Source organism: Schistocerca gregaria, chromosome 1, assembly GCF_023897955.1.
Source record: "Schistocerca gregaria isolate iqSchGreg1 chromosome 1, iqSchGreg1.2, whole genome shotgun sequence".
Lineage (NCBI taxonomy): Eukaryota > Metazoa > Arthropoda > Insecta > Orthoptera > Acrididae > Schistocerca > Schistocerca gregaria.
Genome location: NC_064920.1, coordinates 165,445,716 through 165,460,466, shown reverse-complemented (window position 1 = coordinate 165,460,466; position 14,751 = coordinate 165,445,716). Strand labels below are relative to the sequence as shown.

Genomic DNA, 14,751 nt, shown 5'->3' with positions numbered 1-14,751 from the left:
AAGCAGCCCAAGTTGGGCAAATGAACTATGCATTTTAAATCATCATAAGTTCCATCCCTATCACATCTTTCTTCCTCAAGTGCTGCACGGAAATTAAAACGTGATACTCCATATCTGTCATGTCTCTTGTTTATGGATGAAGCAATATTTACTAATCATGGCCAAATAAACTGTTGTGACTTGTCAATCTTTCAAAGTGCCGCCGCGCAGTTACGCGGGTTCTCTACATGTGGCATTGCCTGCTAGCCAGCGGCCGCTAGACTTGGACTCAGTTATGATTTGATTGTTGAAGTGTACACACATCTTACTCTGTTTACTTGATCTGTGACTTTCACGTATTGCGTCTTCCTTGAAATCTATTTGTTCAATTTGAAGTTATAACAATTGGCAATGAGGATGGGATTCCCCCTCCCTATCGTTGACCCACATGTTTCCATGGCTACTTTAGAGCAACTATTGCAAGGTCTCATAGAACATCAAATGCGTCTCACAAATACGATTCGTGATTTCATCGCGGCATCGTTGTCTCTACCTACTTTTCCTCCTTACGACGAGACGGCGGAAGACTGGTCTGATTACGAAAAATGTCTTCGACAGCACTTCTTGGCATATCATGTCGCTGACAAACTAACATGTAAGTCTCTGTTTCTTTCATGGATTTCACCTCAAATGTATCGGTTGTTGTCGCAATTGGCTCCTTTGAAAGATCCTGCGCCTTTATCCTTTGCTGAAATGTGCTCACTTCTGTCCATATATTTTCAAAAGCAAACACATGTGGTAGCCTCTCGTGTTGCCTTTTATCGTTGTGAAAAACAACTGAATCAGTCCTATCGCACTTGGGCGGCTGAACTTCATGGCCTCAGTAGAAAGTGTCAATTTGTTACTGAAGTTCACAAAGAATCATACGCCGATTCAATGGTAAGGGATGCCATTATCCAATCGGTGTCCGACAAAGAGGTTAGGCAACGTGCCCTTCAGTTTGGCAAATCAGACTCTAGATGAAGTCCTATCCATCGCTCAGTCTTTTGAAATTCGTCGCACCGCTGGAGCGCAAACAGAGGCATGGGGTGACATCGGGGAAATACAACTTCTGTGCGATGTTGACGAAGCATGTGGTGTCCCCCCGCCGGCCGACGTGGCCGCAGTACACTCGCAAGCGCAGCCTCGGCCTAACCATAAACAAACCTCTAAGAAACTGCAGCAAAACCCACGGCAACTTCCTTCATGCCCGCAGTGTTTTACGAAACATTCATGAGAAGATTGTAAACAACGTTGGGCCGTGTGTAAAAAAAGAAAAAAAAGGGGGTCATGTGTCATCTGTTTGCAAATCCAACCACATTCATGATGTTCGTGAACATGACGTTGATTCTGATTCTGTGTGTCCTTGGTTGGGATGTTCGCATGCAGGTGGATACTGGTTCTGCTGCCACTATAATTAATTCTCAGATGTATCTTCAGTTGGGTTCTCCAATCCTATCACCGGTCACTCGGCAATTACGGATGTACAATAAACAGAAGATTTCTCTCTTGGGACAATTTAATGCTGAGGTATCTTACAAATCCATCGTTCGCACTGTTCCCATATTTGTGGTCGATCAGAGTAACGCAGAGAATCTTTTTGGTTTGGATGCCTTTCGCGTTTTTGGGTTCTCTATAGATGACTCATCTCTGATGCTATTCCTTATGCTCAACTGGATTTCTTGTCGACAACATTTTCGTTCCTTTTTTCTCCTGTGTTAGGCTGTGCAAACGACTTTGAAGCTCATATCACACTCAAACCCACTGCTCGGCCTGAGTTTTTTCAGGCTCGGCCCACTCCTGTGGCCCTTCGTGATCAGGTCAAACAGGAGCTGCACTGTCTCACTGCTTCAGGGGCCTTGCATCCTGTCACTTCCAGTGAGTGGTCCTCTTTTGTTGTCGTTACTAAGCCAAATGGTGATATTCGTCTCTGTGGCGATTTCAAAGCCACTGTAAATGCTCAATGCCTTATCGACACCTACCCTATGCCTCGACCTGAAGAATTGTTCTCTAAACTTGCTGGAGGCTAGTATTTTTCTAAACTTGACCTGTCAGAAGCTTATCGACAACTTCCTCTTGATGCTGTTTCCCGGCAGTTTCTGGTCCTTAACACGCCTTTCGGCCTCTATCAATAACAACAATTACCATTGGGGGTTGCCAGCGCCCATGCTCTCTTTCAGCGATTCTTGGAACAATTATTGCTCACTGTCCCTGGGTGTATAAATTACCAGGACGACATTGTTATCACTGGCTCCACCACTGACGAACATCTTCAACATCTCCGCACACTTTTTCATGTCTTACAGACTGCCGGTCTTAAGTGTAATCTTCAGAAATCAAAATTTTTTTCAGGCATCTATCACGTACTTGGGGTTTCAACTCTCTCAGGATGGTATTCGTCCACTTCAGCAAACTGTCGCTGCGATCGATGCCCTTCCTCGCCATACATCTGTTAAGGAACTGCAGGCCTTCTTGGGGAAAATAGCATAATATCACAAGTTTTTACCATCTGCTGCTTCGATGGCTCAGCCGTTGCATCAGCTGTTGCATAAAAACGTGCTTTTTCACTGGTCCGCGTCATGCGATGCGGCTTTCCAGAAATTGAAGACTGTGCTGAAACAGGCCCCGTGCCTGGCTAATTATCAACCTGGCCAACATTTTGTTCTTGCCATGGACACCTCTCAATACGGGGTTGATGCAGTCCTTGCGCACTGTTTTTCTGACGGTTCTGAATAACCCATTGCTTATGCCTCCAAAACTCTCACAGATGCCCAACAAAAGTATTCTCAAATTGAAAAAGAAGCTCTGGCCATTATTTATGCTCTTCATAAGTTTGGTGCTTTTCTCTCTGGATCCAAATTTCATATTGTTAAGGATCACAGGCCACTTGTTTCCTTGTTTCATCCATCAATGTCACTCCCGCACAAGGCTGCACACCACCTCCAGTGTTGGGCAATTTACTTGTGTCGTTTCAATTTTGAGATTGATTTCCGGCCGACGGCTCAACATGCAAATGCTGATGCACTGTCTCGCCTTCCCATGGGTACTGATCTGGCATTTGATAGGAACAAACTTTTGTGTTTCCACCTGGATGTTGCCGAGCAGCGGGTTGCGGACGGGTTCCCCATCACCGGGAACCCTCTCCCACGTTTTACGCTGTATTCAGAAGGGTTGGCCAGATCGTCCATCCGCTAAGACTTCTGATCCATTGTGGAACTACTACGCTTTGCGTTACCGCCTCACGCCTAGGGATGGTGTTATCCTCCTTTCCACCGAAAATGGTTTGCCGCATGTTGTGGTACCTGCGTCTTTGCGTGCTTTGGCCCTGCGCCTCCTTCACCAAGGGCTCTTGGGTGTTTCTCGCACAAAATCTCTGGTGCGCTCTCATGTGCACTGGCCCGGCATCGACTCTGAAATTGCACACATGGTCGCTGCCTGCAGCCTTTGTGCGTCACCGTGGCCTTCGCCTGAGAAGCCCTGGGAGCGTATTCATGCTGACTTCGCGGGAGCTTTTGTAGTCAAACGGTGAGGCTGAACAACTAGTCCGCACATTTAAGGCTCAGATGAGGAAACTCCTGACTTCTGCTGATGATAATGTGCTTCTCCAATTTCTAGCTTCTTACCCTTTCACCCCCATGGGCGACCATAGCTCGGCTGAGCTCTTACATGGCCGACAGCCCCGCAAGCTACTTCATCTTCTGTGGCCTTCCACCTCATGACTGTGGGTGCCTAAACTTGGCGTGTTCACCGCCGATGACCTTGTATGGGTACGGGGATATGGCAGGTGGCCAAAATGGAGTACTGGCCACATCTTAAGACACCGTGGCCAATGCCTGTATGAAATCCAGACAGACATGGGTGTTGCAGTGCATCATTCAGACCAGCTTTGGCCTCGTGTGCCGGCAACACCTGTTCCGGATATCGCTACACCACCTTTGGCTCTACCTGATGATCGGGATACTGGAATCTCTCATTACTCACAACGCAGTCCTCTCACCCTCATATCAGTGCCAGCACAAGAACTGACGCCACCAGGAGATGTGCCCATGCAGGAACCAGACAACCATCATCTGTCCGAGCAACTCTACTCTCCTCCTCCTCCTCCTCCTCCTACGGACGCGGACACATCGCCCATGTCTCCTGTTATAAAAACCGGACTTGCTGCAACGAGCAGATTGGTGCATGGGGCCCCAGCAGATTCGACCCCCATGTCGCCTGTCATCTCGACCTGTTATCATCAGGGCCACTTCCGTCCGCACGGGAAGCCTCTTCCTCGAGACTTTATGGCCAGTCAAACAACACCTATGGATGTTAGCAATCTACAGGCCACCTCCATCAAGACCACTGCAAAAAATTCAAAAGGGGGGAAAAGTGTTGTGACTCGCCGATCTTTCAAAGTGCCACTGCACAGTTACACACATCCTCTCCATGCGGTGCTGTATGCCAGCCATGCAGCAGCAGCACCCCCTAAGCGGCTAGCCAGCCAGCGGCTGCTAGACTTGGACTCAATTATGATTTGACTGTTAAAGTGTACAGACGTTTTACTCTGTTTACTTGATCTGTGACTCATGTATTGCGTCTTCCTTGAAATGTATTTGTTCAACTTGAAGTTATAACATAAACCTCAGAAACAGGCACTACTGGTCTGCTGACAATAGCTGATGGCTTCATCAGTGTAACATCAGCGTCCATGGAGTTTAAACGTGGCGTGGAATAGTACACCATCACCTCAAAGGCCCGTTGTTTGTAGAGGAAATACTGAATTCACAGAAGTACGAGGCCGGATCAAATACAAACGGGATTTTATTTTTTTATTTAAATTCATTTATTGAAATACTCAAGGCAATTATAATTTATTTTTTCACATCATCTCCTGCTTTGGAAATGCATTTGTCCCAGTGTAAAGGCAGCTTTTTGATGCCCTCATGATAAAAAGAACTAGTCTGTGTCACCAGCCAGTTGCACACAAAGTCTTCCACACTCTCATCATCTTCAAATCGTCACCTTCCTAGAGCTTCTTTAAGCAGTCTGAACATATGGAAATCGCAAGGCGATAAGTCAGGGCTGTAAGGAGTATGATCAAATGTAGTCCAGTGCATTTCCTGTAGCTTGGAGACAGTTAGTGCTGCAATATGGATGGGATCATGCATTGCCATGGAGGAGGATGACCTGTCGAATTTATTCGTCGCATCTTATGCGGCGATATGTAACTCTCACCTTTTTCAACAGTTCGCAGTAGTAAGCAGCATTGATTGATTTTTTGCAAGAGCGATGCACAATCAGCAAAATGCCTTGCTGATTGAAAAAAATGGTTGAAAAAACCTTGCCAGCTGACAGTCGAGTCTTGGCTTTCACTGGTGCTGCCTCCCCTTTCCTCCGCCACTCCTTACTGGCTTGTTTGGATTCTGGAGTCTAGTGGTGAAGCCATGTTTTCGTCGTAGGTGACGATTCGACTTAAAAATGCACCACCTTCTTCCGCAAACTTTGCTGTAAGCCTCTAACAGACCTCCAAACATCTCAACTTCAGATTTTCGATCAAAAGTTTAGGGACTCATCTGGAAAACACTTTACAGAATTGTAGACCATTTGTGATGATTGCTTGACAGCTCCCACAACTCATTCCCACTTTTTGTACAATTTCTGATACTATCACTCATCGGTCGACGTCAATAATGTCTTTAACGATACAAATGTTTTTTTCTGTAATACTGGTCCGAGGATGGCGATCATGTTGTTGATTTTCCACATACTCTTGTCCTTCCTTGAACTTTTTATGCCAAGCAAACACACGCATCCTTGATAATGTTTTATCACTGAACTGTGCAGTCAATCTTTGGCAAATTTCCACCACTGTAACTCCTTCACAAGCAAGAAATTTGATAATTATGCATTGTGCAATGGAGGGGTGCACCTGTTGCTCAGACATTGTGAACATTCCTGACACAACGGTGGTGAAATCTAACAGTATGCTCTCCTCACTTCTAACAGTCCTGCATGAGCATAGCAGAAGCGTGGGGCCAATTCTACCAATTGTTTATGTTCAGGAAACCCTCTCGTATCTCAACCTCCTAATAGACCATCTGCCACAGATGTTAAAGGAAGTTCCCCTTCAGACTAGAAGGAAGCTGTGGAATCATCACGGTAGGTGTCTGGCCCATAGTGCATGAATTATGACTCTGTGTGTCTTCAGGGACTGTTTCCAAATCATTGGGCTGGAAGAAAGGGCCCGAAGCTTGTGTGGCCCATTCCCCAGATCTGATGCCTCTGGACTTTTTTCTTTTTTCTTCTTGTGGGGGAAGCTGAAAGACACTGTTTTCAAGGACATTTCAATGAAATATTACCTCTGCCTGCCCTCCAATTTCCACTCATATGCTAGAACGTGTGCAGCAATCATCGCGTGGCAGACTCCAAGCTAGTGTTGATGCTAATGGTGCTTATTCTGACCACAGACTTTCAGGGTACACTAGTTCATTATGTGTAAGACACCACAGAAGTATTGTATTCACTTTTGTTCATCCTTCGTTTGTTCTAGGCAATGCCCCATTTAACAGCACAACACCTACAGAGGTGTATTATCATCAGTGTACAGCTGCACATATGCATCCATGTCTAATTCGCAAGTGTGCGTGCCACTACATTGAACAAACAACAGTCGGCATTTACAATGTTCAAACTATGATAGCTCATAAACTATTTGCACTCGACTCCTGATACTGTCAATAGGCATTGTTCCATTGAAATATTTGCACCATTTGTAAATAAATGTATACTCAAATCTGATAAGACTCTGTGTATGGGCTGCAAAGGCAGGCCACTGCCAGCCATGTAATCTGTAAAATCTGCATATCAATGGTGCCTTCCATTCCAGAAATACTGGCAGAGCATGTATTAGGTGAATCACTCTGTATATCATTCTATCATGAGGCTAACCTCTAACAAAATAATATTTGCAAATTTCTTTTTCTTTAGTCAACAGTTTTTTGTCCTTAAAAACTTCTTTTAAAATTCTGACAACTGTAACTACAAACTACTACCCAGAGGTTCCTGGAATGTACGTGTGGCTAGTGAAGTCTATCAAGTATGACAAAACACCACCAGGTCGGGTTGACAGAGGAGACAGAGAAGATCCAAAGAAGAGTGGCGCATTTTGTCACAGGGTTATTTGGTAAGCGTGATAGCATTACGGAGATGTTTAGCAAACTCAAGTGGCAGACTCTGCAAGAGAGGCACTCTGCATCGAGGTGTAGCTTGCTCTACAGGTTTCAAGAGGGTGCATTTTTGGATGAGCTATCGAATATATTGCTTCCCCCTACTTATACCTCCCGAGGAGATCACAAATGTAAAATTAGAGAGATTCGAGCATGCACGGAGCCTTTCCAGCAGTCATTCTTCCCGCGAACCGTACGCAACTGGAACAGGAAAGGGAGGTAATGACAATGGTACATAAAGTACCCTCCGCCACACACTGTTGGGTGGTTGCAGAGTATAAATGTAGATGTAGATGCATCCCTTGAGAGTTAGTGGCTCCGGCGGGTTTGGGGTAGGAGCTTGCATTTAATTTTCATGCGCTTTTCCCAATTATATTATGCTGTGCAACTTGCAAAATTGAGTATGGCATATCCCCGGGAGCTATGTATGTGCATAAACTTTTGTTTCAGGCTCAGAAAAACCTCTACATAAACACATGACATGTTGAAGCACGCATCTGGGGAAGACATCTTATGTCACAGTCAAACTTAAAAAAAACTGTGCTAAACATTTTCAAGGTGGCAAAATATCGTTTGACCATGAACCTCATTCGGGAAGCCTGTCAACTGGCATTATTGCTGAAAATGTTACTGCTGTTTGGAATATGGTGCTGGAAGGTAGTAGTCAGACCAGCCAGAATCTAAGGAATGTCATATGGCTGTTTTACGGGACATGTCAGAGGATTTTGTCCAATGAAAGTGGTGCACAGGCAGCTGGTTCCTCCATCATGGCAATGTGAAGTCACAAGTTATTTTGATCACCCAGGAGTTTCTGATGAAAAGCAAAATGACAGTTGTTCCTCACCAGCAATGTTCACCCAACCTCGCATTAAATGACTTTTTTCATATTTCCCAAATGAAACTCAAGTTAAAAAGCCAAACATTTCACACAGTTGAGTAGATTCAAATAGAATCGCAAAGTGGAACTAAACAGGCTCATGAAAAAAGCATTCCAAGGAACTTTCAGCTCATGGAAAAACCATAGGGAACATTGTATATACCACCAAGTGGACTACTTTGAAGGTAATGGTGATAAACACATTTAAGGCAAAGTGGCGATGACGACGACGACAACAACAAGTTACAGTTTAAATAAGGCTAAGTCAAACTTAAATGCATTGTCTTGTAATAAATAAGTAATGTGATGTTCTGTACAATGATTATATAGACAAATCTCTTGTAGCATGATTATAAGACAAATTCAGGCTTCAGTATATTGACTAGCAACATGCAGGCCTAATACTGATGTAATTTCGGCAACTGAGTTACATACCTATGAACATTCAGTGAAAAAATATTAAATATGGGATTTTAGTGACCTTGTGCAAGGTCTTTATGGGATTTTTTTAACCCTTACCTTACAGCTGCTATGTAAAATTTATGAGGCAGGGAAAATACCTTGAGACCTTAAGAGGAATGCAGCAATTCTAACTCCAAAGTAGATGAGTGTTTACAGGTTAGAGTTGCAAAATACTAACACAAATTATTTACATGACGATGATAACACTTGTAGAAGCTGATCTTGACGAAGATCAGTTTGGGTTTCACAGAAAGGTAGGAACACAGGAGCCAATGCTAACCCTAAAACTTTTTGTAGCAGATTAGATTGAAGAAAGGCCAAGATATGTTTTTACCTCATTTATGGTTACAATGCCTGTGTTTATACCCTGTTTGTATCTTCACAATACAATGTTCTTCACACTTGCATGCAAGTAACAGACACTGTCATTGACGAGTACAACTGTGGTAGACATTACAAAAGAAGTTAGTATATTGCGATTTTGAAGTCAGCTGTTTGCGACACATGAAAATTTGTGTTGAACCAGGACTCGAACCCAGATTTCCCGCTTGTCACAAGCAGCAGTCTCAACCACATCGGCTGTCTGAGCACGCCTCCAGGACTGAACCAAACTTCCTCATGTCACATAGTCACAACCCTTATTCCCACATATTTTGTGATTCCCATAAAGGGAGACAAATATTATATCATCATTTTAGCCTATCAAGCCATAGATACATCATTGTTGATTACAATGCCTGTACTTACACAGCATCAACGTCTGTATTCATACAATGTCTGCATGTGCACAATACAGTGTACATCAGGCAAGCTTGCATGTGAATTCATTTCGTACAGTTTACCACAGCCATAATCATTAGAACAGTAAGTATGAACACTATTGTGAAGATCCAGACACACTACAAACGCAAATAATGTAACCACCAATGGTTTTTTCATGTCTCGATGGGCTAAAATGCTAATATAATATCTGTCTTCTTATGCAGGAATCACGAATTGTGTGAGCGTAATGGTTGTGACTATGCCGTATGTGGAAGTTTGGATTAGTCCCGGAAGCATGCTCAGATAGCGAAGTGGTTAAGGAAGCCCCTCACAAAAAGTGGAAAATCTGGGTTTGATTCCTCAACTGGCACAAATTTTCATGTGTTGCAAAAAGCTAACGTTAATGTATATTCACAATATGCAAACACATTTAGTATGTTTATACCACTTGTAAATTTAGATAACTCTTCTGACAATGGTAATTAGAATACACTTTTTAAAATCTGCAAGGATAAAATACAAAGAGTGAAAGATAGCCTACAACTTGTACAGAAAACAGCCTGAAGCTATAAGAATCAAAGGACACAAATGGACGGCAGTAGTTAAGGAGGGGGGGGGGGGGGGGGGGGGGGAGATGTGTGTATATATACACTCCCGACATTATTCTTAACAATAAACAATCCTACAGACACCCTAAACATATCCATCTACAGGATTTGACAACGAAAGAATGTGCCAATATGGTGTCTACTTTATATTATAATTTGGATGATTTATAAAGCCTTGCACTTACAATGTTAGTTGTCCTCTGACACTAAAATGTAGACTTTCACAGCCAGAAATGTCATGTCCATTATAATTATTCGGGCTGTTATGCCGTGGTCGGTTGATGAATTGTGATGGAACTACCATCGAGCTACAGACCCCCTTGAAGATGTCTCCCGCAGACGGGGACTAAACATTGGGAATTGACACACAATTCATCAACCGACTACGGCATAAAAGGCCGGATAATTACAATGGACATGTCCTCTGATAGCCATCTATCTGGCAATTCCATAAGAACTTTTGGATTACTAGTGCTACTTTTTGGTTACACATAACATACAGAGGTTCTCAAACTTAATACATTTATTTTATTACAGCTTTAACAGTTGAGTACAATTGATAATGCAATGTGAAAGGTGAGAAAGACTGAAATTTTGTAACAAAGTTGCCTTCTCTTTGGAATAACATTACTTGTTATAAGCTTTATAGATGTTGAGCTCTCCCAAATTTTTCAGTACAGTGCAACTTACTGTATAATATACAGTTTGTTGTATAATACTTAAACTTAGTCTTATTTTTAGCACACATCTAATACTTTCCTTTTGCTGTGAACCATGAAATTTGAAGAGCCAAATGCTAGAAATATTGACTGGTGTATTGACAGAGTAAAACTTAGTGAAAGATGTTAGATAAAATGATCAATGGTTGCATTGCGTCTGCATATAGTGAAATTTAACTTAACAGAAACAGCCAAGACAAATTCATAAATCAGCCTAAAATTTATCAAATGGTTCAAATGGCTCTGGGCACTATGGGACTTAACTAAAATTTATCAACACAGGGATTAAAATTTCAGTGATATGTACTAATACTCTGACAATATCTACTATAAATGATACACACACAACCGAAAGGTAATATCCTAATCATTATTACAATTCTTAATACCACATTACATCATAAATATCATACTATTTGCTAATGATAGCAAATTGCAATTACCTTGGGAACAACGGCCTGGAACAGGTAGTTAGTTAGTGGTGATGGATTTTTACTTATGGTTGTCACAACAACAACTGATACATCTTCTCGTGGTCTATCTTTTGCAAAATGAAGTATAACTGAGACACCGTTTTTCTCATCCAGCACAGTCAGCGGTGGGACTGATCCTGCAAAACCATTACAGCAGTAATGTGAAAATGTGAGTTCATTTACTGGTTTCACGTATATACTTTCTTCAATACTACATGTTAACACCTTCCTCTACCAAGAAATACTTCCTCTACCAAGAAATACATAGTTGATTGGCATTAACTTTGCAAAATACAGCATCAACAGAATTCATATGTACATACAACAAAAAGTACTAAAATTGGAAACAATATGTACTTAGGCATGTACGACAAAAGGTCTGATCAATTAACATCATAAATTATTGGGAGAGTGACAAGAAAAGATAGTGAGGTAGAGAACGAAAAAGGAGGGGGGGGGGGGGGGGGGGGGGCAGGGAGGTTGTACAAGAGATATTTCTGCTATCAAAATTAGAAATATTTTTATGAAATATGACGTTTAACAGCATTAGAACAGGGACTCTAAAGAAAAATTTAGTCGAAGGCACATCCCCTGGACCTCTAAAGTTTATAAAAGTCGCACCAATATGCAGGATTCCCTAAATACACAAACACTTCAATAGAGGCTATCCATGCCTTGTAAGTGGAAGTTAGACTGTCTACAACATTAATTTGTAGTATGATTTTCTCTTAAAATGTTACACAAGTGCCATCACGGAATGCTACAATTGCATTAGTTTTGCTTGGTGAATGGCAGGTAAATGTTAAACTACACATCCAAACATTCATGGTTCAACCCACACCTCTTTTTATGGCAATTCATGCCATGTGCACATCTAGAACACTGTGTGTGTGAAAAAAAATTTAATTTTCTCTGGATCCACGTTAAGTCATTAATCCATCTGCCAGGCTGAGTGAGTTAAATACTTAAGTAAGTATGAATTCAAGTTAAATGGATTTGTTACAATACAAAGAGTGAGGTCACCACACCTAAAATGACTGAACACAAAGACTGAACACAACAAAACATCTTCCTCACATACTCATTCATGGAGGTAAATTCTTACAGATACAGAGAAAAGTGACATTCAATGTTTCAGGGATGAGAAATAAAAACTGTACAAATAATGAATCTGGCAACGGGTTTAATTTGTTTTGAAGATGTCAATGAAGAAAACTTGAAGGAGCGGCTGAAGATTGATGCATGTGAACCCAGCTTCCAGTAGATACATGATGTCAGAACTGTAACTGCTGCTTCACAACAAAACGGAGAACACTGAATGTGAAAGTGGAGATGAAGACAAAGACAAAATATTTTTAAAAAGTGATTAAAACTTAAGAGCATAACATGTTTCTCCATTACAATACTGGATGGCATATATGCTCATTTATTCTTTTAAACAAATTTATTAATATGTGCAGATACATTGGTGACTCAGTTTTGGTTATTCAATATTGGTAATATTAATTCACAACTAAAATCTACATCACATTTTTATAATTAATAGCATTCTACATTTCGATACTGGAGAAGGAAAAACAAAATATTTCTGAGTTGCTGTTCCTTAGGAACCTTAGCAAAAAATGAAGTAATCATACTAGATTTTTCTTTTCTCAAGATTGTTCTGAATGGTTTCCCTCTTCCCTTTCTTTCACCCATTCTTCTCTCTTCATGATTTGTGCAGCCTCAAGCACTCTTTGTTGCCTTTAAATAATTTCTTTTGAGTGCTTTCATCAGTTTGGTTGAAGCTTGAGAGACAAGTTCTCGTGTCTCTGCAGATAGTTTGTGTATATTTTACTGCAGCATTCAGTTATCCAGTAGCTTAAGCTTACAGTAATATATCAGTTTTTAAATATTTCTTCTGGTTCAGTACCACGAAGATTATAGATTCACATTATCTACAAACATCTTCCTAAACTGCATATACTGAGAGGGTAATCTTCCACATCACACTCATAATCACAGAAGTCGTCATAGCCCCCATCAATGTGGCTCAGTGTTCAAGTGCTAGATAATGGATCCAACTGTCTAGGATTCAATCCCTGGTCATTCCTGGGATTTTTATGAGTTACTTATCACATCTTGACTCTCTGTTGCTGTGAAAACTGCCAAGTTTTACTATGGATTGGAGTTCACATAGAACTGTAGCTCCGACTCTAACTGTCTGGGTAAGCTGTACATAAGACCAAAAGTCACACAAAGGCAATGGCATACCATCTGCAATGGGACAATGCCTAGTGAAACACTGTTGCATTCAAACCCATCTTCAGATTGATACCCCTCCCCCTGCATCTTTTTTTCCAACTCAAATCAGTCAACAGGACTGTTTCAAACCCAGTACACAGGTTTGCATAGGATGGTACTACATGTATCTATGGACATCAGTTATATAATTTTGGCTCCTGTTATGACTGCACCCAAGATTGGATTCCTCCCAATTGATATTAGCCAAGGGGCCTGGAGATGATGTAATGGAACATTACATTGCGTAAATAACTTAAATGAAAAAGTTTTAATTTTCATTTCAGATTGAACAGGCAAAATCCTTTTAACCATTTATTATAACAATGGACATCTAAAGATTCTCCAGTTGTCCTGACCAGCTTTCCACAAATGAACAAGCTAAATTTCTGCACAACAGATAAAATGATAACATTTCTCACTACACAGTGAACAATTTTAACTTTTATGTAAGTCTGCAAGTTTTCGTGGCTGTCTCACTGAAGGTAAAAACTTTGGATTTTTAGGCTGTACTATATAATCTATTTTTTGACCCCTCTGCTGCTATCTTTTTCAGGATCTTGTGGTGTCCACAGTTGACATAACATTTTTGTGATGTCCACCACTGAGTGAGTATTAATTTCAGTCAACTGCGGACTCCACAAGACAGAGGCACAACAAAGTAACAAAGAAGCAAATAAAGAATGGTCTTTACACTGCATAGTGCCATAATGAATACTGCAGCGCCTCAAAGTAGTACACTGCATAGGTGGACAGCAATTACAAGCAGTACAAAAAGTTCAAAATTCTGTCATCCAGTTAAGTGGAAAACAGGGGTGTTGGGTGGGGGTTGGGGGAAATTAGAGGGATCAAGAAAAAGAGAATGAAAGTATAACTCTCGCTGACTTAATTTCCTAGTCACAAATACAACACCGGTATTAAGCAATAAGAAAGAATTTTTTTAAATTAAACATAAGTCAATGTGTGTAATCTTACTGAGAAGTGTTGAGTTTGAAGCTGGCCTACTATTAATGGAGGAGGGGCAGGTAAAGGGAGGAGGAGAGTCTATTTCCATATCTATTCAATTATTATATTTAAATGTTTTTCTTGGTACCATCTTGATGTTTGGAGTGAAATTATAGCTCATCAAATGCATTGCTCCAGTCAGCTACTCAAAAGAATTGTGGGGTAGCTCTTGTAAAACATTTCTATATTTTCTGCAGTGCGAAATCCCATCCTGTGCACATAATTACACTGAAAGTCAATGAGCTCCAACTGAATTTCAGGAGGCACATGTTGCATTTCCACTGCTAAAGGAGTTGCAAAAACACCTAAGATCAAGTTCAAATCAATTTAAGCCACTAA

At 41.3% G+C, this 14,751-nt stretch overlaps 1 protein-coding gene across 3 annotated transcripts in view; it reads right to left on the bottom strand.

Annotated features, from left to right (window-relative positions):
• LOC126336072 (ADP-ribosylation factor-binding protein GGA2) overlaps positions 1–14,751 on the bottom strand; it is a 141,292-nt gene that overhangs the window by 22,833 nt on the left and 103,708 nt on the right. For all 3 annotated transcript variants that reach the window (XM_049999563.1, XM_049999569.1, XM_049999555.1), the window contains exon 9: positions 11,098–11,264. In XM_049999563.1, the coding sequence (XP_049855520.1) occupies positions 11,098–11,264 (167 nt within the window). The remainder of the gene's footprint in view (positions 1–11,097; positions 11,265–14,751) is intronic.